General features: G+C 42.4%; 1 protein-coding gene across 2 annotated transcripts in view; it reads left to right on the forward strand.

Moving 5' to 3' along the window:
* Window positions 1-23,307, forward strand: part of SUV420H1 (suppressor of variegation 4-20 homolog 1 (Drosophila)) — a 53,020-nt gene that overhangs the window by 5,096 nt on the left and 24,617 nt on the right. For both annotated transcript variants that reach the window (XM_010837667.1, XM_010837668.1), the window contains exons 2-3: window positions 14,161-14,396; window positions 20,602-20,749. In XM_010837667.1, the coding sequence (XP_010835969.1) occupies window positions 14,237-14,396; window positions 20,602-20,749 (308 nt within the window). In that variant the 5' untranslated portion in view covers window positions 14,161-14,236. The remainder of the gene's footprint in view (window positions 1-14,160; window positions 14,397-20,601; window positions 20,750-23,307) is intronic.

Genomic DNA, 23,307 nt, shown 5'->3' on the forward strand with positions numbered 1-23,307 from the left:
TGTGACGCTAGGATTGCCTCTCAGGTCTAAGGCAGAAGAGCCCTTCAGGTGAAGGTCGTTCTGCTGTTCTGCACTCCTGCTCTGCTCATCAGATTCCTGGCTTTCTCAGGCTTCCCTTTGGTTTTGCAAAGGTCCCCCCCACCCCCCACCCACCCCCCGCTCCGTAGTTGTCTTGTGTGGTTTCCCGAAAGCTGAAACTCTCGTGTGCCCTCTAGTGTTTCCTGGATGCAGACGGTATTCCAGCACCACGAACAGTGCCTGGTGGCTCCCAGGAGTTTGTTGATAAATCCTGGATTGAGTTGATTCTCAGTCTGCAGAATGAGTCATTTTGTCTGTCTCATTTTTAACAAGGTTGAAATATCTGATACAGTTTAACCTCTGAAGAGTATTTTCAAGAAAAGCCCTTATGTTGCATGTTGTGAAGGGATATGTATTTTTGGCAAGAAACCCAACTTACTGTTAGGAAGATGGAACCCCCTCCCTCCACCCACCTGCTGAAGAGTAAAGGGGGCTGATCCTTCAGCCAGTGAGCCAGTACAAACCCGCTTCTCCCTTCCCCTCAAAAGAGACAAAAAGACACCTCATTCAGTGGAGGATTTAGACCAAGCCAGTTGCCTCAGAAAGTATTCATTTGGTGGGTGTAGATAGATGCCGGAGTGTTTTTGATCAGAAAGGTGACTGGGTCTCTATTCACGCCTTTTGGTTTCTTCTTCGTGATCATCCAGTGGGAACTCTGTCCCACGTTAGTCCCTCCTGTAGCCTACTTGTCTCGTTTATAGCTCTTAGCAGAACTTAGGTTTCACGCTTGTCTCATCTCACACTGCACCCTGAGCTCTGTGAAACCAGGAGCAATGTCTGTTTTGTTTTAGGGTCTTGCTTTTCACCTATGAGGCAAAATATGTTTAAAATTTCGTTTGAGTCAGGCTTGTATTGCTTTCTTGTATGGTCAAGAGTGTATATGTAGTCTTTCAACGTGGCCTTTAGTTTTTTCTCATTCTCTTAAGGCTTCCTCTTATTTGTGAAATGAGGGTGATAATAGTCGTATAAATTATTGTATTTTTTAATGTTTTATGTTACAAATTGTGTAATTTGCTATTGTATGTTTATGAATATTAAAAACCTTGTATATTTAAGGTACTGTGATAGGGATAAACGATACGACGTATATGAAGTTATTAGCACAGTTGCTGGATCATAGTGCAAGCAGCCAGGTGGCCCCTGTGGCGCTCAGCTCTCCGTTCGTGTCTGAGCGGACGCTTGCTCAGCCATGTGTTGGGCACTGGTAGGCGCTGAGCAGCACATATCCCCAAACACTATGAGGTGGGGTGCTCCTGTGCAAGGCCTGTCTGGCTCTCAAGATGCCAGTGTGTGTTTCTGGCTTCTTTTCTTTTCTCTTCACTCCGTTTTTATTTCAGTGACCGTGATAAAGCTCAGAAAGTCGTCTTTTTGGTATCATGCGTTGGTAGCGTATTACTTTGTCAAGAAGTGGCAAGTCTGTGGCTTAGACAGTGCTGACTTGCTCGCTGAGCTGCAGGCTCCTGTCGCGCTGCTGCCGCCCAGTCGCATCCAGCTCTCCGCGGCCCCAGAGACTGTGGCCTGCCAGGCTTCTGTGTCCATGGGATTCCTTCAGGCCAGAAAACTGGAGTGGGGTGCCATTTATTGCTCTATTCACAGTCACTTCTCTCCTGAGTTTCAACATCTTAGAACACTGGGTACTGCCCCTTCCTCAAATTTAGCAAATCCAGACTTTCTCATCTTTCCTGCAAATGTGTTCCTTCTCCAGTCCCTAATGCAGTTAATGGCCACCTTGCAGTGTCCCCAGCTGAAACTTGTGTCCCAACTGGAGGCCTCTGACGTGAGTCCTTTCTATCCCTCAGCACCTGCATCTGGTTTGTCACTACGTCTTGCCCAGCTTGTGTTTGAAACATGAAGCCTTTCCTCTCTCCCCGTCTGTTGCTACTCTTCATTGCATTTACTTTTAAGTGGTCTCTCCCTCTGGTCACATGCTTTTCCACTAGTGGGATACTTTCTGTGAGTAGAGTTGAGCATATTCTCTAGTCTTTCATCTGTATAACTGGGGGGAAATGAAGTGCCTCCTTTACGGGGCATGACAGTTACATGATAAAGTTAATTTAGGAAGCACTAGGCAATGGCACTCCACTCCAGTACTCCTGCCTGGAAAATCCCATGGATGGGGGAGCCTGGTGGGCTGCAGTCCATGGAATCGCTGAGGGTCAGACACGACTGAGCGACTTCGCTTTCACTTTTCACTTTCACGCATTGGAGAAGGAAATGGCAACCCACTCCAGTGTTCTTGCCTGGAGAATCCCAGGGAGGGGGGAGCCTGGTGGGCTGCCGTCTGTGGGGTCGCACAGAGTCGGACACGACTGAAGTGACTTAGCAGCAGTAGCAGGTGAAAGGGAGGGCTTCCCTGGTGGCTCAGTGGTAAAGAATCTACCTGCCAACATAGGAGACAAGGGTTCGATCCCTGGGTTGGGAAGATCCCCTGGAGAAGAAAATGGCAACCCACTCCAGTATTCTTGCCTAGGAAATCCCATGGACAGAGGACCTGGTGGGCTGCAGTCCGTGGGGTCACAAAGAGTTGGACACAACTTAGTGACTAAACAAGAGCAAGTGAATGGAGGAACTATTGTTGTTTTAAGAAATGGAGTTATGGTAAGAAAGATGATGTTTTATCAGATACACAACAAAGTATATTTATTCTGTTGTATCAAAATCTAGAGTTCCTCTGACTGTTAAGTTAACATGTGAGATGTATTCAGTGATGTTTAATTATACATTGGTGCCGGAAGTCACCCTCCTTCTCTTCAGGAGCAGTAGGAAAAGCAGAGCTGATCTCAACTCTGTCATAAATGAGCGCCTTGCTCCTTTTCGTTTTCTTGAAACTCCGTACTTTTTCTAGTGGATGAGGTGGTGTGGTGTTTCTTTTTCTTGCGGGGATTACGGTAGGACGAGGAACGGGGACTTTCTGTTTGACTCTTGGAAGTTGTGTGAGTGACGCACCAGAGTGCGGTCTTCTTTGTTTCTTCCGTAGTTACACGCAAAGAGGGGGCACTTGGAGACCTTTATTGTAGTAGCGGTTTCTGCTCATCTAATCCTTGTGCCGGGCTTCTCTTCCTTTTCCTAATGAGACATTAGCGAGGGTGAGTGACTTGTCCATGGTCATGTTGCTGGAGAGTAATGAATGGAGCCAGGGTGGGCCCCGGGCGCTCTGCGCCCTCCGAGCTACAGCCCACCCCAGGGTGCGCGCTGCCCTCTGCCCAGTCTGCCACCCGGCAGACTCAGTCTCGGCCCAAGACTCGGACTCAGACCAGGATTCACGTTTTGTATTCTTCTCCCCCTTGTCTTTGCCCATAAGAATTGATGATTCTTTGTTCTACTTCCGTCAGAGCTTCTCGGGAACTGTGGACTGTACTTACAGGGTCTTGCCACTAGGTGTCATCTGTTGATAGAAGAGTGAAATGCTCTTTGGGTCCCAGAGAGGAGGGTAACAAAGGAAGCGTCCTTGATTTTGTTTATGGGCACTCCTAGGTGAGCACGTGGAGTGAATGTGGAGAAATAGGGAAGGAGATTGGGGGCAGAATTTCCCTCGGCAACCACATCAGCTAAAACCTTTATTTTAGAGATAGCTGCTGAGACAGTTGGAGACACAAATCTTTCTTGCGTAGAATCCTTTGTTGTGATACATAACTGGTGTACGTACGGTGTACGTAAATAAGGTGATTTGAAGCAGTATTTTCTGTAGTGAGGAGTTTTACATGCTCAGTTGTCGATCAGTGGCCGAATAAGTGTAAGTGTTGTAAACATCTGATTGTAGACCTACCAGTGGTGGCTCTTTTGCTGTTTAAAATGGTCTGCTAAGTGAAAAATTTAACAGTTTTAATTCTCATCTTTTGCTGTAAACATATATGAATATATAATGTTCAGTACGATGCTTCTAAGGAAGGTCTTGGTTAACTGTGCTTAAGCACAGTGCATGAGTAATTCGATGTTTAGTTGAGACACCAGTTGTATCCTCACAATCCATACAGCTGTCTGTAGCCGTGTTGATACCTGCAGTTGAAGGGGGAAATGACCTTAAAAATGTATTTTAACAACTGTTTAAAGGTGCTTAACATCTCCTGTAATGTGTTGGAATTTTATGCATTTCTGGAGTCTAACTGGAATGTATTTATGCTTTGGTTTACTTTTTCACGGTCTCCGTATTGCTTTCCTGTGTGTGCTGTAAAATACCACAGAGGTGGTGGCCTGTAACGGCAGACTCGTCTTCTTTCGCAGCTGCGTCTTCTTTCGCAGCTGCGGTGGGCTGGAGGCAGGGGCTGGGCGGGGCTCCCTCCAGAAGCTCTCAGAGTCTTGTTCTTGGCCTCCCCCAGTGTCTGGTGTCCGTGCGTTCCTTTGCTTGTGGCTGCCTCTCCACTCTTGTGGTCTTCTTCTCAAAGTGTATGTGGTGTCAAATCTCCCTCTGCTCTTCTCTTTTAAGATCATTTGTGATGACATTTACGGCCCACCTGGATAATCTCTTTCATCTCAAAAATCTGATTTAATCATATCTCCAAAGACTTCTTTCCTTGTAAACTAACATTCACACATTCCAGATTAAGATATGATAGCTGTCTTTGGTAACCATTTTCCAGCCTCCTTTTGAGAAGTTATTGCAACTAGTAACCTGGTTCCATCCCTGGGTCGGGAAGATCCCCTGGAGAAGGGAACGGCTACCCACTCCAATGTTTTTGCCCAGAGCATCCCATGGACAGAGGAGCCTGACGGGCTACAGTCTGTGGGGTCACAAAGAGTTGAACACGACTGAGCGACTTTGACTCCACTGGCAGGATTAGTGACGCCATCTCTAGCTATCCTTTTATCCTCACGGGGTGGCTGGAGTATTATAGTGCATTGGTGGGGAACTGCTGTCTTCAGGCACCATCCTCTTGCTGGTCTGAGTGGGGCTTTGCCTCCTGAGACTGCTTGAGAAAGCTGTTGAATTGACTGAAGCAAGATGCATATGAGTTTGTACAAAAGCTGGAAGAGAAAAGCAGAAATGATACTTTTTTAGTCGCTCTTTTACAAGTGTAAAGACCCGTTCTTTGCTCTAAAGTTTAGTGCTAGATGCCCGGTGAGCACAGAATCTGCGTGACAACTCCAGATTTGGAGCAGCGCCCTGCCCTAGGTGAGGGTTTTCTGCCAAATTACGGAGAAGAATCATCCCTGAGACTTCCAGCACTACCACTGGTGAACTCTGACAGGTCATCTGAATTCTTGAATGAGATTTGTTTTCTGGCAGTGTTTACAGGAGCAAGTTTTAAGGTTACAGGTGTGGTAGCTTTCATGGTAGTTTTCTAACAAATCGGCAATGCACAGTTACCCTGTCAGTTAGAGTCTTAATGGAGCAGTAATGATCCCAGATGCTTCTGGTGGCTTTGCGAGGCTTCAGCTGGTCTCATTGCGTGAATTATACTGGAGTATTCTGTGGAACCTCAGCTGTATGTTGGATGCAAGTGAGTTTGGAATAGCCGTTGACAAAGACTGACAGGAATTCTTTGGTACGTATGTTATAGAGTCCTGTTGTCATTTTAGACTTGAAAGAACGGATAACCTATATGTGGCAGTTAGGTTTGTGACTGGAAAGGGGAGTGGACCTGTGCCGTGTTGGGCCTTGTGATGGGTTCCAGTGATATGAAAGTGTACCTTATCTTGATCGTGCTGTGTGGGAAAGGCAGGCATCATCAAGTAATACACGAAGAAGTGAGTGCAGTTGTGATAAGCACCGTGAAGGAGAAATATTAAAGCGCGTATCAGGGCAGCCTGCTGGGCTGAGGACTGGCCGGTGGGCGCGCCGACGGGCAGAGCCCGGGGTGTGCTCTTTGCTCTTCTGGGGCGCGTGTCTGTCTGCGGTTTCCTCTCTGGACAATGCCTTTTATTTGTGTTTGTCTTCTTGTGCTTATTTTAAATATAAAGCTCCTGGGAGTCTGGCGTTGTGACAGTGTGAGCATCAGAGTCCACAAGCATTGAAAACTTGTAGAAGGATTTCAATGACATTTTTTCACTTCCATCTGCCTAGAAGTCTGGTTTTAATTGCTGTGAGTAAAGTTTTAGAAATTGGCTTTAACTCACATACATATGGATGATGCAGAAGGATTTTTGTGAAATTTGTTTTATTTTCTTTTTTATACTTATTCTTTATTACAAGAGTAGTATATGCTTATTTTGAAAAGTCAAACCTTTTGAAGAACATGTCATGTAACAGTTAAAAAATTGCTTGTAATCTCCTTCTCCACAAACTGCTAACTGTTTGGTGTACTGAATTGTTTTCTTAGCAAATTGTAACTGAATCACTTGAAAAAGGTTTATTCTGCTTTTTCTCAATAAAGATTTTCAAAAGCCCTCTAGCAAGCTAGAGCCTGCTTTTAAAAACATGTTAACTTTTTCATTTCAGCCACTTGGGAAATTGTTTCCTTGTCAATGGATAATTTCTCTAAGATAAACTACCTTCAGACAAGTTCAGTTGGAAACTGGTTAGAGAGTTCTTGGTGATGTTACCAGAATTGTGTCAAAATTTTTGGTACTCTTTCAGAATTGATGTTTTCATTTTTATAACAGATTTTTTAAAATCCCGATTTGTACTTAGGATACTCAATGAAACTTCCTGTGCACAAGTTTTAAGTGAAAAAGAACTGAGAGTAGAGCTCTCAAATTGGAGGCGAGCCGATGAGCTCAAAGGCACGGCAGTTTTGGTCCTTGTGAGCGCGCATAAAGGACACTCTCACAGTGGGAGTCGGGAGCCTGCTGGCATTTGCTGAGGGTCCCTCACTGGAGATAGAGTGGGCACACCGTCTATGAAGCAACTCGGTGCTTTCTTTGGAAACTTGAAATTCAAGTATTAGGGGGACCGGGCTGTTTGTTTTTTTCCAATTATAAAGAAATAGGTTCACTGTAAATGTTTTGGGGAATAGTCTTTTTGATATTAATTCTGTTCCCCCAAAACAGCCATTGCTGTCTGTTGGTGATTTGGAATTCATGATGGGGGGTGTGTGTGTGTGCTTTTTACCTGAGTGGTATTAAAACGTGGTCAAACTTTCCTCTTTAAGCACAACTCTATAAAGAATTCTTTAAATGCTTTCCTCTTTAAATGCATCTCTTGTTTTAGCAGTTTTCTGGTGCATTTTGTATCATCATGAGTGGTGTCCCCTTTTCTTTACATTTGAATTCTCCAGGTCACAATACTGGAGTGGATAGCCTTTCCCTTCTCCAGGGGCTCTTCCCAACCCAGGGATTGAACCCCGGTCTCCTGCACTGCGGAGAAGGCAATGGCACCCCACTCCAGTACTCTTGCCTGGAGAATCCCAGGGACGGGGGAGCCTGGTGGGCTTCCATCTCTGGCGTCGCACAGAGTCGGACACTACTGAAGCGACTTAGCAGCAGCAGCAGCTCCTCATTGCGGGCGGATTCTTGACCAGCTGAGCCACAAGGGAAGCCCTTTACATTTGACAGTAGAGTCTCAAGCACGGGCGGCCTTCCCCACCTGTACTGCTCCAGTGAGACCCTTCCTTGTGCTTCAGTGTCAGATAAACTCCCAGGTGCGCTTCCCTGGTGACTTGGTGGTAAAGAATCCACCTGCCAGTGCAGGAGACACAAGTTCAGTCCCTGGGTGGGGAAGATCCCCTGGAGGAGGAAACAGCAAGCCACTCTGTTATTCTTGCTGGGAAATCCCATGGATGCAGGAGCCTGAATAACGACAAGAAGAAACCCCAGGGGCGTGTAGGGGTGAGGGAAGGTGTCCCATCCCAGAGCACAGTGACAACTGCATTTCCCTAAAGCCCGGTTGTGTCACTTTTGTGACACCTATAAAAACAGGGGGCAAAGCCTTATACAGACACTTTGGAATTCCGTCCATCAGCATACTTGGGTGATTTTAGTCCCTTCCTGATAACTAGTAAATCTGTTCATTTAAAAACTTAACAAAACAAAGATCCTGAGAAACTCTCAAAGCATGCTGGTCTCAAATTGACCTATCCCCACCCTCTGAATGTTACAGATATCTTTTCTGACAACTGAAATTTAGACTCTTTTTCTCTTATTTGAAGCAGATGAAAAGAACTTAGGACTCTCTTTACTCATGATTCCTTTCTGCCATCTAGTTCTTTCCCCATGAGCTCATGTTTCAAGACATTATGTCCATTTCAGAAGTTCTTTGTCCTTTCCAAGAGAGGCTCACAGCGGCCCAGACCCTCAGAGATCTGCCTGATGAGCCCCACAGCCAGTGCCCAGCCGGGCCTCCTTCCTGAAACGCGGGGCCCTGATTTACTCTTGCTTCACCTCCTTCCTCACTCTTTGCTCCTCCGGGTGTCCTCAGCTGCTGTTCCATCATCTGGAGTTCTGTATACCTGGGCCCCCTTGGCCCTTGACATCTTTCCTCTATACTTCTCCCTGGGAGATTTCACTTGCTCCTGTGGTTTGACCTCTCACTAGTCCCCAGCTCCCAGGTGTGTACATCCAGCCTGGACCTGACCTCCAGGGCCTTGTGTCCGGCTGCCTAGACATCTCTGCTTGGTCTTTTTTTAACAGATACCTCAAACACGACCAAACCAAACTCCTCCCCCCCGCCCCACCCCGGCCCCTACCAAAACCTGACCTTCCTGTGGTCCTAGTCACCTGTATAACTTCTGAGTCCCTTCTTCCATTTGCAAGCATATCTGAGACCTCTTTCTTCCACACAGTGTTAGCAAATCCTGTTTGTCAGCAAAACCTTCTGAAAGGATCCCTGAACTCACACTCCTCCCCCGCTCTGCTACTGCGGGCCACCAGTATCCATCTCTCCTCTCATTTACTGCTGTGGTCTCTTAACTGCTTTTTCTCTCGTCCTCCCAAATTGTTAGTTGCTTAATTAGTGCTGCTCTTCCGAATGCATTCAAGCTCTTCTTCATAAGAGCAGCCAACAGAGACCTTTACCACTCAGCTCCCATCCCTACTGTTTTCTCACTGAGAGTTAATGCCTAGGTCTCAGCCAGGGTTTGGAGGCCCCCGTCAGTTGTTTTTTCTGGGACCCTCCCTGGCCTGCCTCCTGCCCTCTGACCCCCTCCTGTGCCGCAGGGCTCTGCTGGTCCTTCCTCCCCCAGCTTTGTACCTGCCCTTTGCCTGTGCTCGCTCTTCAGTGCTCCGGGTGCTTCTCCCTGCCCCGCCTGGGTTCCACCTAAAACACCCCCTGCCACTTAGAAATGGTTTTATTTTCTTCAAGGTGCTGGCGTTTATTTGCTAATTTGTCATTTTCTGGAGCTTTCTTCATTAGAATTTAAGCACAGATGAGGGCAGAAGCCTTGTTTGCTGCATCCTCAGTGACTGGAGTGTAGTAGATGTAATAATTTTCATGAATTTTTAATTGGGAAATCAGAACAGAGAGTGATTTGTAAGTTGTTAGGCCATTTAAGGAATAGCCAGTACTCCTTTCTTAAATTTTTTTTTCTGCCAATTTTGGGATGAATTTGAGGTGATTTTAACTTCTAAATACAGCTCAGATACTGTCAACCATGTCAAGACCATGGTAGTATTTCCATGTGAGCCTGCTGGGTTCCAGGCCAGAGAGACTGCACCCCTCCTCTGTTGGGAGGGGGAGCCACCCCGTGTCTTGAGCTCCTGTTTCTCCTATGAAAATACCTACCTGTGTTAGCTTTTCAAATTCCATCTCCACCTTTAATATGAAAGTGTTCTTCTAGCTCATCGTTTTGTGGGAATGATCATGCCAACAAGAGCAGATCCTGTACTCATGAGGGCAGAGCAGACGATGACCTGATGGTTAGTAGAGGCTATGTTTATTTTGAGCTAAGAAGTTATGCATAGCTCCCAATCTCTGCTAGCTTTACTAAAACTGCTTTCACAGAATATTCATTGTGAGCTGAAGTCTTTTGCTGTAATGATAGCTGTTGTTATCCAGACGAGTGGAGAGTATTGGCGCCTCTGCTAGAATACGGAATACACCCAGACATACGTGCAGTGTGTTCATTCTAGTGGAATTCAGCCACGTCTTCTGATTGACAGAGTGCTCGTTACGCTTTGGTTCCTTAAGTTCAAATAAAATAGTATCAGTTGACTGTAATATAATTGAGACACCCCGGGTTATGCATTTGCTCCTTTTTTTGGTCATTAACTTACATTTAATTGAAATTATGTGTAAGTTAGAGTGGATCTCAGTCTGTTCTCCATGAACTGAGTTAGCGTGTACTACTAAAATGATTTATTGGTGAACTTTCTGAATTCTTGGGAGAAATTGGGTTGACAGGTATAATTTCCTCAAATTAAAATTTTTATTCTTTAATTTTCCTTAAAAATTTGACATCTCTTCTTTGCCCTAGTAGATAAACAAGTAACTTAGAACAGGTTCAGACCCTGGAGTTGCATCAGAATCACCTGGAGGGCTGACTAAAGCACGGACTGCTGGGCGTTGTCCCAGGTTTTCTGCCTTTTTCCTCTGACTGGGAGCTTGGCTGGGGCTGAAGGGCTCTCTGGGGAGGTGATTTGCTCGCTCTTTTGTCTCTTGATTCTGTCTAAAGCCGCATTCCTCTTTTCCTTTTGTATCACTGAGGAGTATTAGGACTCCTAAAAGAGGCTTCAAAACACGTTCTTTCATCATTGTCTGTAGGTTATCAGTGTTACTGTGTTATCAGTATACGTAGACATCCTTGAGATGAACTTCCTTCTTAATGTTTTCTCTGGAGGTACAGAGTCGGGTGGACCCGAAAGCACTGTGGTAGGTGCATGGGTGGTTGCTGGTTGTGAGAGCTGTGCCGCCTGTGCCAGCCCTGCCCCGGCTGCCAGTGCCAGCACAGGCACCTTGAGGAAGAAGAGAACTGGAGGTCAGGTTATAATTTATAGTCCAAAAAATACGGATGCGGCAGCTCCTGTGAGGCAGTTTAGATCACATTCTGATTTATTTATTCTTTCATCAGTTGAGTGCCTTTGATCTACTTTGTGCTATGCTAAGGAAAAGAGAAGTAGCTTCTTGACCTCAGGAACTCTCAGTCCCTTGAGGAGGAAGACTGTTGTTGTTCATTCTCTGTCATGTCTGGCTCTTTGCAACCCCATGGACTGCAGCACGCCAGGCTTCCCTGTCCTTCACTATCTCCTGGAATTTGCTCAGATTAATGTCCATTGAGTCGGCAATGCCATCCAACCATCATCCTCTGTTGGCCCTTTCTCCCCCTGCCCTCAATCTTTCCCAGCATCAGAATCTTTTCCGATGAGTTGGCTCTTCGCATCAGGTGGTCTGAGTGTTGGAGCTTTAGCTTCAGCATCAGTCCCTCCAATGGATATTCAGGGTTGATTTCCTTTAGGCTTGACTGGTTTGATCTCCTTGCAGTCCAGGGGACTCTTAAGAGTCTTCTCCAGCACCACAATTCAAAAGCATCAATTCTTCAGTTCTCAGCCTTCTTGATAGTTCACATTCGTGAACTCTCACATTTGTACATGACTAGTGGAAAAAGCATACTTTGACTATACAGACCTTTGTCGGCAAAGGTCTAATATGGTGTGTGGGTTTGTCGTAGCTTTTCTTCCCAGGAGCAAGCGTCTTTTATTTTCACAGCTGTAGTCACTGTCCTCAGTGATTTTGGATTCCAAGAAAGTAAAATCTGTCGTTGCTTCCACTTGTTCCCCTTCTCTTTGCCATGAGGTGATACGACCGGATGCCATGATCTTAGTTTTTTGAATGTTGAGCTTTAAGCCTGTATTTTCACTCTCCTCTTTCACCCTCATCAAGAAGCTCTTTAATTCCTCTTTGCTTTCTGCCATTAGAGTGTTATCATCTGTGTGTATCTGAGATATTTGATATCAAATATTGTTGATATTTCTCCTGGCAGTCTTGATTCCAGCTTGTAATTCATCCAGCCCAGCATTTCGCACAGTGTACTCTGCATTGAAGTTAAATAAGCAGGGAGACCATGTTTAGCCTTGACATATTCCTTTCCCAGTTTTGAAACCAGTCCATCGTTCCATGTCTGGTTCTAATTATTGCTTCTTGACCTGCATACTGGTTTCTCAGGAAATAGGTAGGTAAGGTGGTCTGATATTCCCATTTTTTAAAGAATTTTCCAGTTTGTTGCGATCCATTCAGTCAGAGGCTTTAGGATGTCAGTGATGCAGAAGTAGATGTTTTTTGCAATTCCCTTGCTTTTTCTGTGATCCAGCGGATGTTGGCAATTTGATCTCTGTTTCTTCTTCCTTTTCTAAATCCAGCTTGTACATCTGGAAGTTCTTGGCTCGCTTACTGGTAAAGCCTAGCTTGAAGGGTTTTGAGCATTACCTTGCCAGCATGTGAGATGAGCATGATTTTAAGGTGGTTTGAACTTTCTGTGGCATTGCCTTTCTTTGGGATTGGAGTGAAAACTGACTTTTTCCAGTCCTGTGGTCACTGCTGAGTTTTCTAAATCTGCTGGCACATTGAGTACAGCTCTTTAACAGCATCATCTTTTAGGATTTGAAGTAACTCAGCTGGAATTCCATCATCTCCACTGGCTTTCGAGGTGGCAGACAGGCCTCCACTCTAAGGTGACGTAAGGGCTTTCACCCAGTTTTATAGTGGGGTGTCTACCTGGATTTGGGAATGAGGGTCAAGGAAGAGTTCCTGGAACGTGTAGGAATTAGACAAAAAGACCAGTTGTCTAAGTGTAAATATAAGATATTCTATCATTGCTAGGAGATACTGTTTTATTTAATAAAGTATATTAGTTCACAAACATTTAGCCTGTAACTGATGCCTCAGTATTTTACTTGCCGTTACCTATTTAAGCTGCGACATTTTTCTGGGTTTAGTGAAGCCCACAGGAAAAATCAAAAGATTGGTACAATAAGAGCTGTAGACTAACTGAATTTAAATAGTGAAGGAACTAAGAGAAAATACATCTTTGAGAACAATTTAAAAGTATTCTTGATATGGATCAGCTGGTTTTTACCTTCTTATAGCTAAGCATGTTGCTCTAACACACATTCTACCTCGCTGAATTCACACAGAATTCCTGTGATTTCAGAGAGACTGGAGGTCAAGTAAAAAGTAATATTTCGTATTTGTGTTGGGTATCAATAATTATCTCCGGCTCTGCATTTCTGGGAGTCGTTCAGCATAATTTATCGTGTACTTTTCTGTGTGTTTGGGGAAGGTGAGGGAAGATGCCCTTTGCTGCAGTGAGAGAGCCTTGGGCAGCAGCACTGGGCTCCTCTCTGGACGCTGCTGCAGGCTGGCTGTGCTCGTTGGGTGTGCTGCCTCAGTTCCCTCTGCACGTTGAAAGAGTTGTGCTGAAATCCTAAAATTCCCTTAGCTCTGTTGTTGTACTTTCCTTTCCTTGAGCCTTTTTAGCCTGATGTATATTAAAGCGTCATTTGTAATGAGGTGGTGACGTGGACATCCTCTAATTTCACTACCAGCAAATGCCATCTATACCTTCTTTTCCAAAGGTCCTTACATGTGATGAGCATCGCTCACTGTCCTAGTCATTTTGCCCCTAAATTCAGCTAGTTAAAATTCAGATAGGGAAAAAAAAAAAAAAAAAAATTCAGATAGGGAAACCACTGTACTAGCAAATATAATAATTTCAATTTTTGTTGCCAATGTAAAGAAAGCTAAGGCAGGTATTTCATAATGAGCAGTATTTTGATATTTGAATGTTGGTCTCTTAAATACCCTTAATGCTGATTTCAGACTAACAAAACTCTTGTGGAGAAAGCATAACTTAGATGCCTTTTCTTCAGCTCTTCAAGAAGAGAAGAAGCAATTTTTCTTTTAGTTTATTCACAGAGTTAATACAGTTTTCCAAAACTTGTAGTTTGAGCAAGTTGTTGCTATCTAGCTATACCTAGATATCACGGTAATAGAAAGCAAAGATGATTCTTATTGGTGACTGAGAGATACCTATTTATTGAACACTTACTAGTTACCGGTCGCTGTTAGCACAAGCAGTGAGCAGGGCGGAGTGAGTCTGGGGGCTCTGTAGGCCTCAGTGTGGGAGGGGGGCGGCCAGGACAGTCTGTGAAGAGTGAAAACACAAATTGTGCAATTACTTTTAATACTCTGAAAATTGCTCAGGGGTCTGGGTAGCATGGTCTTTTATGTATTTATCTCCCCATTTTATTCTGTTTTTCATGTTTTGTTTCTGTTAGGAGAGACCGTTGAAATTATTCTCTAAGCTATTTGAAGAGAGTGACTAAATGCACCTGGGTCAGGCTGTCTGTGGGTATGAAGTGGTTGGGAGAATCCAAGAACATGGTGGTGAATGGCAGGAGACATGGAGGCAAGTTGTCTAATGACCATCAGCAGAATCAATCAAAGTTACAGCACTCGGGAAAGGACAACGTGAAGGCTGGCAGAAACGCAGGCGAGAGGAGGTCGAGCAGATGTATGTACACGCTTCAACTGTCGCTCTCTCGATTGTGATTCGGGGCAGGCATTCTCCCCGGTTTGTCATGTGTGTTCTCTTCTCAGTTAACAGTATGGTTCTTTTACTCTTATTCTCATCAAACATTGTGTACAACTCAGTTCTTAATACAGTGTTTTTATATCCATAACTTTAAATTATATTTTGTAGAATTTATACCTGAATGGTTGCTTTGTTCTTTTAAAAATATTAAAGGACTGCTATTAAATTTCTTTTAAGTTTAAATTGTGTTTTTTTATGTTTGATGTAAATGTAAGTATGTATTTGAAAACTTGTAGAGTAATATGAATGATAAAGTCAGCCTTCATTTACATGTTAAGTGGAAGTTAAGGCAGCTTTTAAAATTGTCACCGTTTCTTCTATTTATTCAGAGTGAATAGTTTATCCTAACAGAAAAGGACTGTTGACAATGAATTACTTTTTTACCTCAATATCTTTTGGTTGATAATGAGGCTACATATTGAGAGTTCAAGAAAGTGTAGATTTGATCCATATTTCATAGCTCTTTTAAGAGTAGTAAATTGCCCCAGGATAAATGTAAACCTGTGAAGATGGACAGCATTACGTTGGATGTTATTGGGCAAGAATGGTGCAAAAAGAGTGTCAATGATGAGGAGATGCATCATCTTAGATAAAAGACTTTAGTGACTTCATCTAACACCAGACCCATAGAATACACGGAGCAAACACTCACAAAACTGAAGGAAGGAATAGACGATTCAGCAATAATGTGGGACTTCAGTTCCCCACTTTCAATAATGGATAGATAAGCAGAAGATGAAGGACAGAAGACTCAAACAGTACTCTAAACCAGCTATTCCTGACAGACCTCTGTAGAACACTCCACTTAACAGGAGCAGAACACACATTGTTTTCAAGTGCACATGAAGCATTCAGCATAGACCATAGACTAGGCCATACTTTAAGCCTCAGTAAATTAAAAGGATTGAAATCATACAATATATGTTCTGACCACAGTGGAGTAAGATTAGAAATGAATAACAGAGACTTGGGAAGTACACAAATATGTGGAAATTAACTCACTCCTAAATAACCAGTGGATTAGAGAAGAAATCAGAAGGGAAATAAGTAAATAGTTTGAGACGATTGAAAATGAAGATACAACATACCAAAAACTTACGGAATGCAGCTAAAGCAGTGCCTGGAGGGAAATTATAGTTGTGAACACCTGTATTTTAAAAAGAAGGAAGATTTCAATCGATAATCTAACCTTTTACCTTAAAACACCAGAAAAAGAGCAAAACTAAACCCTAAGCAGGAAGAAGGAAGGAAATAGAGTAGAAATTAACAAAATAGAAAACAGAGAAAATGGGCAAAGCTCAAGAAGTTCCTTCTTTGAAAAGAAGAATTGGCAAACCTTTAAGCAGGATTGATTAAGAAAAAGAGAAGACGAAGAATCAACAGCAGAAGGGACATTACTGTTGTTGTTCCGTTATTAAGTCATGTTCAGCTCTTTGCTACTCCATGGACTGTAGCACAGCAGCCTTCCCTGTCCTTCGGTGTCTCCTGGAGTTTGCTCAAACTCATGTCCATTGAGTCAGTGATGCCATCCAACCATCTCATCCTCTGCCACACTCTCCTCCTGCCCTCAACCTTTCCCAGGGTCAGGGTCTTTTCCAATGAGTCAGCTCTTTTCATCAAGTGGCCAAAGTATTGGAGCTTCAGCTTCAGCATCAATCCTTCCAATGAATATTCAGAGTTGATTTCCTTTAGAATTGACTGGTTTGCTCTCCCTACAGTCCAAGGGACTCTCAAGAGTCTTCTCTAACACAACAATTTGAAAGGAATAGTTCTTCTGGAGGCTGTGGGATTGAAGGACTTTAGAAAAATGTAAAGAATTATAACAGAATACTATGAACAGCTGTATACCAAGAACTAAAATAGCTTAGATTAAGTGCACAAATTTCTAGAAAGTAATAAATTACTGAAACTGAATTAGAAAGAAATTTATACAAAATCTGAATAAACCTATATAGCAAGTAAAGAAGATTGAATCAGTAAGTTTAAAATCAAAAATAGAAAACACTACCTACAAAGAAAAGGCCAGTATTATCCTTGTACCAAAGCCATCATAAGAAAAGGAGACCTACCGACCAGTATCTCTAATAAATGTGGATGCAGAAATCCTCAGTAAAATACTAGTCAACCAGATCCAGCAACAGATGAAAAGAATTCTGTAGCATGCCCAAGTGGGATTTATCCCAGGAATGCAAGGTTGGTTTAATGTCTGAGAATCAACTGATGTGATATCATATCAATAGAATCAAGGACAAAAACCGTACTATCATCCCAATAGATGCAGAAGAAGTGTTTGACAAAATCCAACATCCTTTCAGGATAAAAACTCTCAGCAAACTAGGAATAGAAAGGAATTCTTCAACCTGATAATGCTTAATGTCATGTATAATGGTGGATGGTTTCTCCTGAGATCAGGAACAAGACAGAAATTTATCCGTTCTCATCACTTCTGTTTAGCATTGTACTAGAAGTTCTGACTACAGCAGTTAAGCAAGAAAATGAACTTAAAGGCATCTAAATTGGAAAAGAAGTAAAACAATCTCTATTTGAAGATGACATGATTCTGTATATAGAAAGTCCTAAGGAATCCTCTAAAATATTAGAATAAATGAGTTCAGCAAAATTGCAGGATGCAAGTATACAAAAATCAATTGTATATCTATACACTTTCAATAAAGAATCCAAAAGTAAAAGTAACAGTTTCGTTTAGAATGGCATCAGAAAGAAAGAGCAATAAATTTAATATAAAGTGTAAAACTTACACTCTGACAACTATAAAACATTATTGAAAAGAAATTAAAGATCTAAATAAATGGAAAGACATCCCATATTCATTGATTAGATGACTTAATATTGTTAAGATGGTAATGATCTACAGATTGAATGTATGCTGTACTTAGTTGCTCAGTCATGTCCGACTCTTTTGTGTCCCCATGGACTGTAGCCCATCGGGCTCCTCTGTGCATGGGATTCTCCAGGCAAGAATACTGGAGTGGGTTGCCATGCCTTCCTCTAGGGGGTCTTCTCAACCCAGGGATCGAACCCAGGTCTTCTGTCTTCTGCATTGTGGGTGGATTCTTTACCATCTGATCCACCAGGGAAGCCCAAGAATACTGGAGTGGGTAGCCTATCCCTTCTCCAGGGGATCTTCCCAACTCAGAAATCGAACCAGAGTCTCCTGCATTACAGGCAGATTCTTTACCAGCTGAGCTACCAGGGAAGCCCCACAGATTGAATGTAATCTCTATCAAAACCTCAACTGGCTTCTCTGTAGAAATTGACAGGCTGATCCTAGAACTCTTAAGAAAATTCAAGGGACCTGTAATAGCTTAAAGAGTCTTGAAAAAGACTCAAACTTGGAAGATTCATACCTTTCAGTTTCAGAGCTTGCTACAAAGCTGCAGTAATGAAGACAGTATTATACTAGCATGTGGATAGACATATATTCATGAAATAGATTTGAGAATCCACAGAAGACCCTCATGTTTGTAGTCAATTGATTTTTGACAGAAATGAAAATGAAATTAAGTCAGGAAAGAATAGTCCTTTTAGCAGTTGGTTCTGGCCCAACTGTATACTCACATGCAAAAGAATGAAGTTAGACCGAACCTCAGACCATATGTGAAAAATTAACTTAAAATGGACCAAAGACCGAAATTAAATGCTTAAACTATAAAACCCCCAGAAGAAAACATATGGGTAAATTTTCATGACTTTGGATTAGGCGGTGGTTTCTTGGATATGACACTAAAAGCACAGGGATCAAAAGAAAAAGGATAACATGAAATTCACTGAAGTTGCAGACTTTAAGGAATACCATCAAGAACATGGAAAGACATCTTACAGAATAAGAGAAAATGTTTTCAAATCACACAGCTGATAAAGGACTAGCATCCAGAAGAAATCACTCCTGTGGGCTTCCCTGGTGGCTCGGTGGTAAAGAGTCCACCTGTCATTGCAGGAGGCCCGGTTGGATCCCTGGCCTGGGAAGTCTCCACAGGCCATGGGGCGGCAGCTACGGTGGTGTGCCACAGTACTGAGCCTGCGCTCAGGAGCCCAGGAACTGCAGCTCTCGAGCCCATGTGTGCGACTACGGAAGCCCGGGTGCTCCACAAGAGAAGCCGTCGCTGAGAAGCCCGCACCCTGCAGCTGGAGAAAAAGCTCACACAGCAACAGCGACCCAGCACAGCCAAATCAATTTTAAAAAGAATTCTTACAAGTAAATAATAAAAAACAATTTAAATTTTTAAATGGGCAAGGGATCTGAATAGACAGACATTTCTTCAAAGATATACAAATGGCCAATACATGAAAAGATATTCAAAATCATTAGTCATCAGGGATATTCAAATCAAAACCATAGGGTACCCCTTCACAATCAGCAGGATGTCTGAAATCAAAAGGACAAATAGTAACGAGTGCTGGTGATGGTGTGGTGAAGTTAGAGTCCTCATACACTGTTTTGGGGAACATAAAATGGTGCAGCCACTTGGAAAACAGTCTGGCAGTTTCTCAAAAGGTTCAGCATAGAGTTACCACATGACCCAGCAGTTTCCACTCCTGGATATGTACCTAAGAGAGTTGAAAAACATATGTACTCACAAAAACTTTACTTGAGTGTTCATGGAAACCTTATTCATCATAGCCAGAAATGGATACAGCCCCTGTGTTTCCATCAGCTGATGAATCAAAAACAAAATGTGATCTATTCATACAATGAAATATTCTTTGGCCTTAATAAGGAATGAAGTACTGATGCGTGGTACAACGTGGATGAGCCTTGGAAACATGCTAATTGAAAGAAGTCAGTCACAGAAAACCACGTCATATGATTCCATCTATGTGAAATTTTCAGAGCTAGGCAAATCCATACAAACGGTAGATTAGTGGTTGCCGGAGGCTGTGTGGGAGGGAAAAATGGACAGTAACTTCTAGTAGGTATGGAGTTTCTTTTAGGGGTGATGAAAATGTTCCAGAATTGTTTGTGGTGATGGTTATACAATTCTGTAAATATGTTTAAAACCATATTCTGAATTGTATACTGTAAATGGGTGACTTGTATGTGAATTAAATTTTAATAAAGCTGTTATAGAAAATATAACTTTGATAGTTGTACACATACCTACATGCAGAAGTTTGACTTGAAAACGAATACTGACCCTTTGCCAGGGACTTACATGTAAGTGTTTGTTTATTTACTTATTGGGAGAGTGGATGACATGGTTAGATCTCTCGCTTTGTCTCTCATTCTTCCACCTTTTAATTTTGAGAGGCTTAAAGTTACACTGCTGGTATCCTCTGTAATTACATGTGCTGGCTCCATGGAGACTCAATGACATGTACGTCAAACTTAAATCAGCACTGATGAAGCTTCATCCGTACAAATTTAGTCTTCCTTTCCTCTCTTTACATTGTGTTTTTCTTACACAGTTAAACCCATTTACTTTAGTTACCTTTTTCAGTCACTTCCCTATTTTTATCCATTCCTTCAAAATCTGTTTCAAGCGGGTTAGTTAGAAATAGGCCTCTTAGTCTCTCTCTACCTCTCTCCCCTCTTCTGCTACCTAGCTCTGTAACCATAGGCAAGTTTCTTAACCTCTGGGCCTCAATTTCCCGCATAGTGGGGATGATAATCACACATCTGCCCAAAAGCAGAGAGCTGAAGGTGTAACACCTGGATGTTCCTTTTTGGCGCCTTTGAGATCTGCCCTTCTGGCACTGCTTGCAGAGGGGTCTCGTGCTCCTCTTGTTTCCTTCTCACCCCAGCCCCGTCTGCAGTGGCCCTTGATGCTGTCTTGCTACTCTGACGAACATCTGCCCATCTCCTGTGTCAGCTCTTCCTTGGATGGGCAAGTAAGGCATCTCAGCCAGGGTATCACAGCTATCTAGACCCTGTTCTTGGGGAACTTGATAATATTATCTAACGAAAATGCTCTCAATGATTGAGTTAATTTACTGGATTTGGTTTTTCTATTTTTGCAAAGGGTACTCAGTTTTTAATTGGTAAAATTGAAGTAGCAGTTTTAATTCTTAATTACTAACTTGAATGGGCAGTGCAGCTGAAGGTTTTTAAGGTAGATTTAAGTAGTATTCAGTGCGAGTTACTTTCTCTCTTCTCTTCTCACAGGTAATGGGAACTCAGGCTTTGAAGGACAGAGTCGATATGTACCATCTTCTGGAATGTCTGCCAAGGAACTCTGTGAAAATGATGACCTAGCGACCAGTTTGGTTCTTGATCCCTATTTAGGTTTTCAAACACACAAAATGAATACTAGGTAATTTTAAGTCTTTATTCTGAGTGGAACAGATGATGTCGTTGAACTTGAGAAAATAGATGGTTAATTTTAAGTCAAAATTTAAAGTGACGTTAAAGGAAAGTTTTTGTTGCAGAAGAATTTTCCAAGTGTGAGCCAAGAAAAGCAACAAAAGCTTCCAAGAGCTGTGTGTTTTAATTCTGTGTTCTTATTTTATCTTGAGATGGTTCTATTAAAATATAAAGTTGGAGGCATATCTTTATATTCTGTTTTAGATTTGATGAGAATTATCTTAGCTGAAAGAAATAGCTTATATGCATCCTGTACAATCTTGAAAATGTGGATGATTTTTTTCCTACTTAAATTAGGTGGCATCAGTTTTTTTCATGATTTTATTACAAATTTTTCATCTTTTAAATAATTGCCACTATATATAGGGAATTTTACATTATGTTTTATCTTTGAGACTCAGTCATTAGAAGTAAAGATGTGCTTATATTCAGTATGCAGATAAAAAATGTTAATAAATCTGTAACTGCTTTATTGAATATTGCATGCCACATATATAAAATACTACATAACTCTTTACATCTGTCACCCTTTAAATTTCTTTAATTGTCTTAAATATCACCTTGCTCCCAAAAAGACCCTTTGATAATTTCATAATGAACTGCCGCCAAGCACTGAAGTCAGACCTTTACAACTTTTTGTTGCCTCTTAATGTCCAGAGGGTTTTGAAATCTGGTGGAAAAGCAGGACAGTGGGGGTTCATTCAGAATGTGGAGCGAATTCTGGGCCTCTGTTCACTCTGGGCTGCGTCATACCAGCGCTGAGGCTTTGTAGCTGCCATGTCAGGCACGGCCCTGGAGGGACTGGATCACCAGGCGGATGGTCACCAGTAACTAGTTGGGGACAGGTGCTTAGAGGAAAGTCATGTGTTCATTTCTTCCTCTTTAATTCTGTCCCTTGTTAGAATTAAAACAAGATAATTCATTTATCAATTATATTCTAAGTTCCCAAAGAAGTAATTCCAGTTAAAACATGCCTTTGGTATTTTCATGTAATTTCCTGCCATCATATATCTTTACTTACTAAAACGAAGTGAAATTTGGAATGAACTTGAGATTATTTAACTGGTTCCCTGCCGTCAGAGGGGCACATAGATATTCTAAAATCAGCAGGATTGGATGCCCTAGTGCCTGACTGAAATCTAGCTTGTATTATTCTGAGTCCGAATCACCTATTTCCCAGTGAACATAAGAGGCCAGGGCTCATTCTCCTACTATTAGAGTCCTAGTAGTATTTAACTCACTGGTTAGCCTGGAAGAAAAAGTGATACACTCACTGTTTGACCTAGTAGTCTAGTGGCATTCAGAATATTACCTCAAAGGCCTGTAATTATGGCCTGGAGTCATCAAGAAACAGATTATGTTTATTATGCCTTGTATCCTGAAATATGGAAGCATATAAACCACTTTTAGAAAGTTTTCCATCAGAATTACAACAAAAGTTTTAATGGCTTGGGAAAGAACTCCACGTATTCTGAAGCCCTCATGCTTTGACTGTCCCTGAGTCTGAAGAGTTACCTGTTACTGGTTTCTGTAACAGTAAATAACTCATGTTTTCTGTAAAAGTCCTCCTGGAGAGCTGCTGCTTATAATCAGCTTACATATGAGTCACTTGGGAACCTTGATAAGGTACAGGTTCTGATTCAGTAGCTTTGAGGTGAGGCCTGAGAGTCTCCGTTTGTCACAAACTCCCAGTTACACTTGGGAAGCAAAGTCCCAAACCATCGAGCCTGCTGAGCCTTGTCGCCATGTGGTAAGTGGGTAGAAACTCCCTTATCAGTAGTTCTGGGACTCATCTTAAGACGTGTAGTCCTAAAATGTAGAGTTTAGGATTACCACACAGATATTATTATTAAAACTTTAAATCTTACTATACCCAAGTACCCCAGGTTCATATTTTCCAGTGCTTCATTTGGTTCTACTCAAACAGCTCCTAAAATAGCCACTGATGCTGCAGCTAGTGCTGCTGCCCCCGGTTAGACTCCGTTGGCCTAGTGACAGGGTCACTGCTTACAGTGCGGCGAGCGGTCAGTGCCGCTGCGGCAAGCACGGCGTGCTGCCGCCTCAGTAGAGGCCTTCATTCATCCTTGGTGGGTCTGTTTGAAAATAAAGCCGTCACTTATAGTTCTTTATCTTCTGAGTGAGAATTTGCCCGAATGCCACTTAAACGATTTTCAAAGTTATTTTATAGACAGTAAGGAAACTTTGCAGGGTTCTCTTTGAATAGTCATACATACTTTTGAAATTATTATTTTTTTGTGGACTTCTCTTTCTTTGGGGTGCAAAGAAGTGACTGGAGGATGTGATTGGAACTGGATTTTAACTCTCCAGGTTATCTGTTACTTATAATAAGTGGCTTCTTTGTTCTCATGTTTATTGATCTGTGATTTGATCTTAGTTTTTCTTTTTTTTTATGCCCTCTTCTCTTCTACTTACTTCAGTTGTACCTTCAGGGATACTGTTCAGAAACAGTAGATGTTTAATTATTTGAGATATTCCCAAACTGGATAT

The sequence above is a fragment of the Bison bison genome, unplaced genomic scaffold (genome assembly GCF_000754665.1).
Source record: "Bison bison bison isolate TAMUID 2011002044 unplaced genomic scaffold, Bison_UMD1.0 scf7180017864080, whole genome shotgun sequence".
Classification (NCBI taxonomy): Eukaryota; Metazoa; Chordata; class Mammalia; order Artiodactyla; family Bovidae; genus Bison; species Bison bison.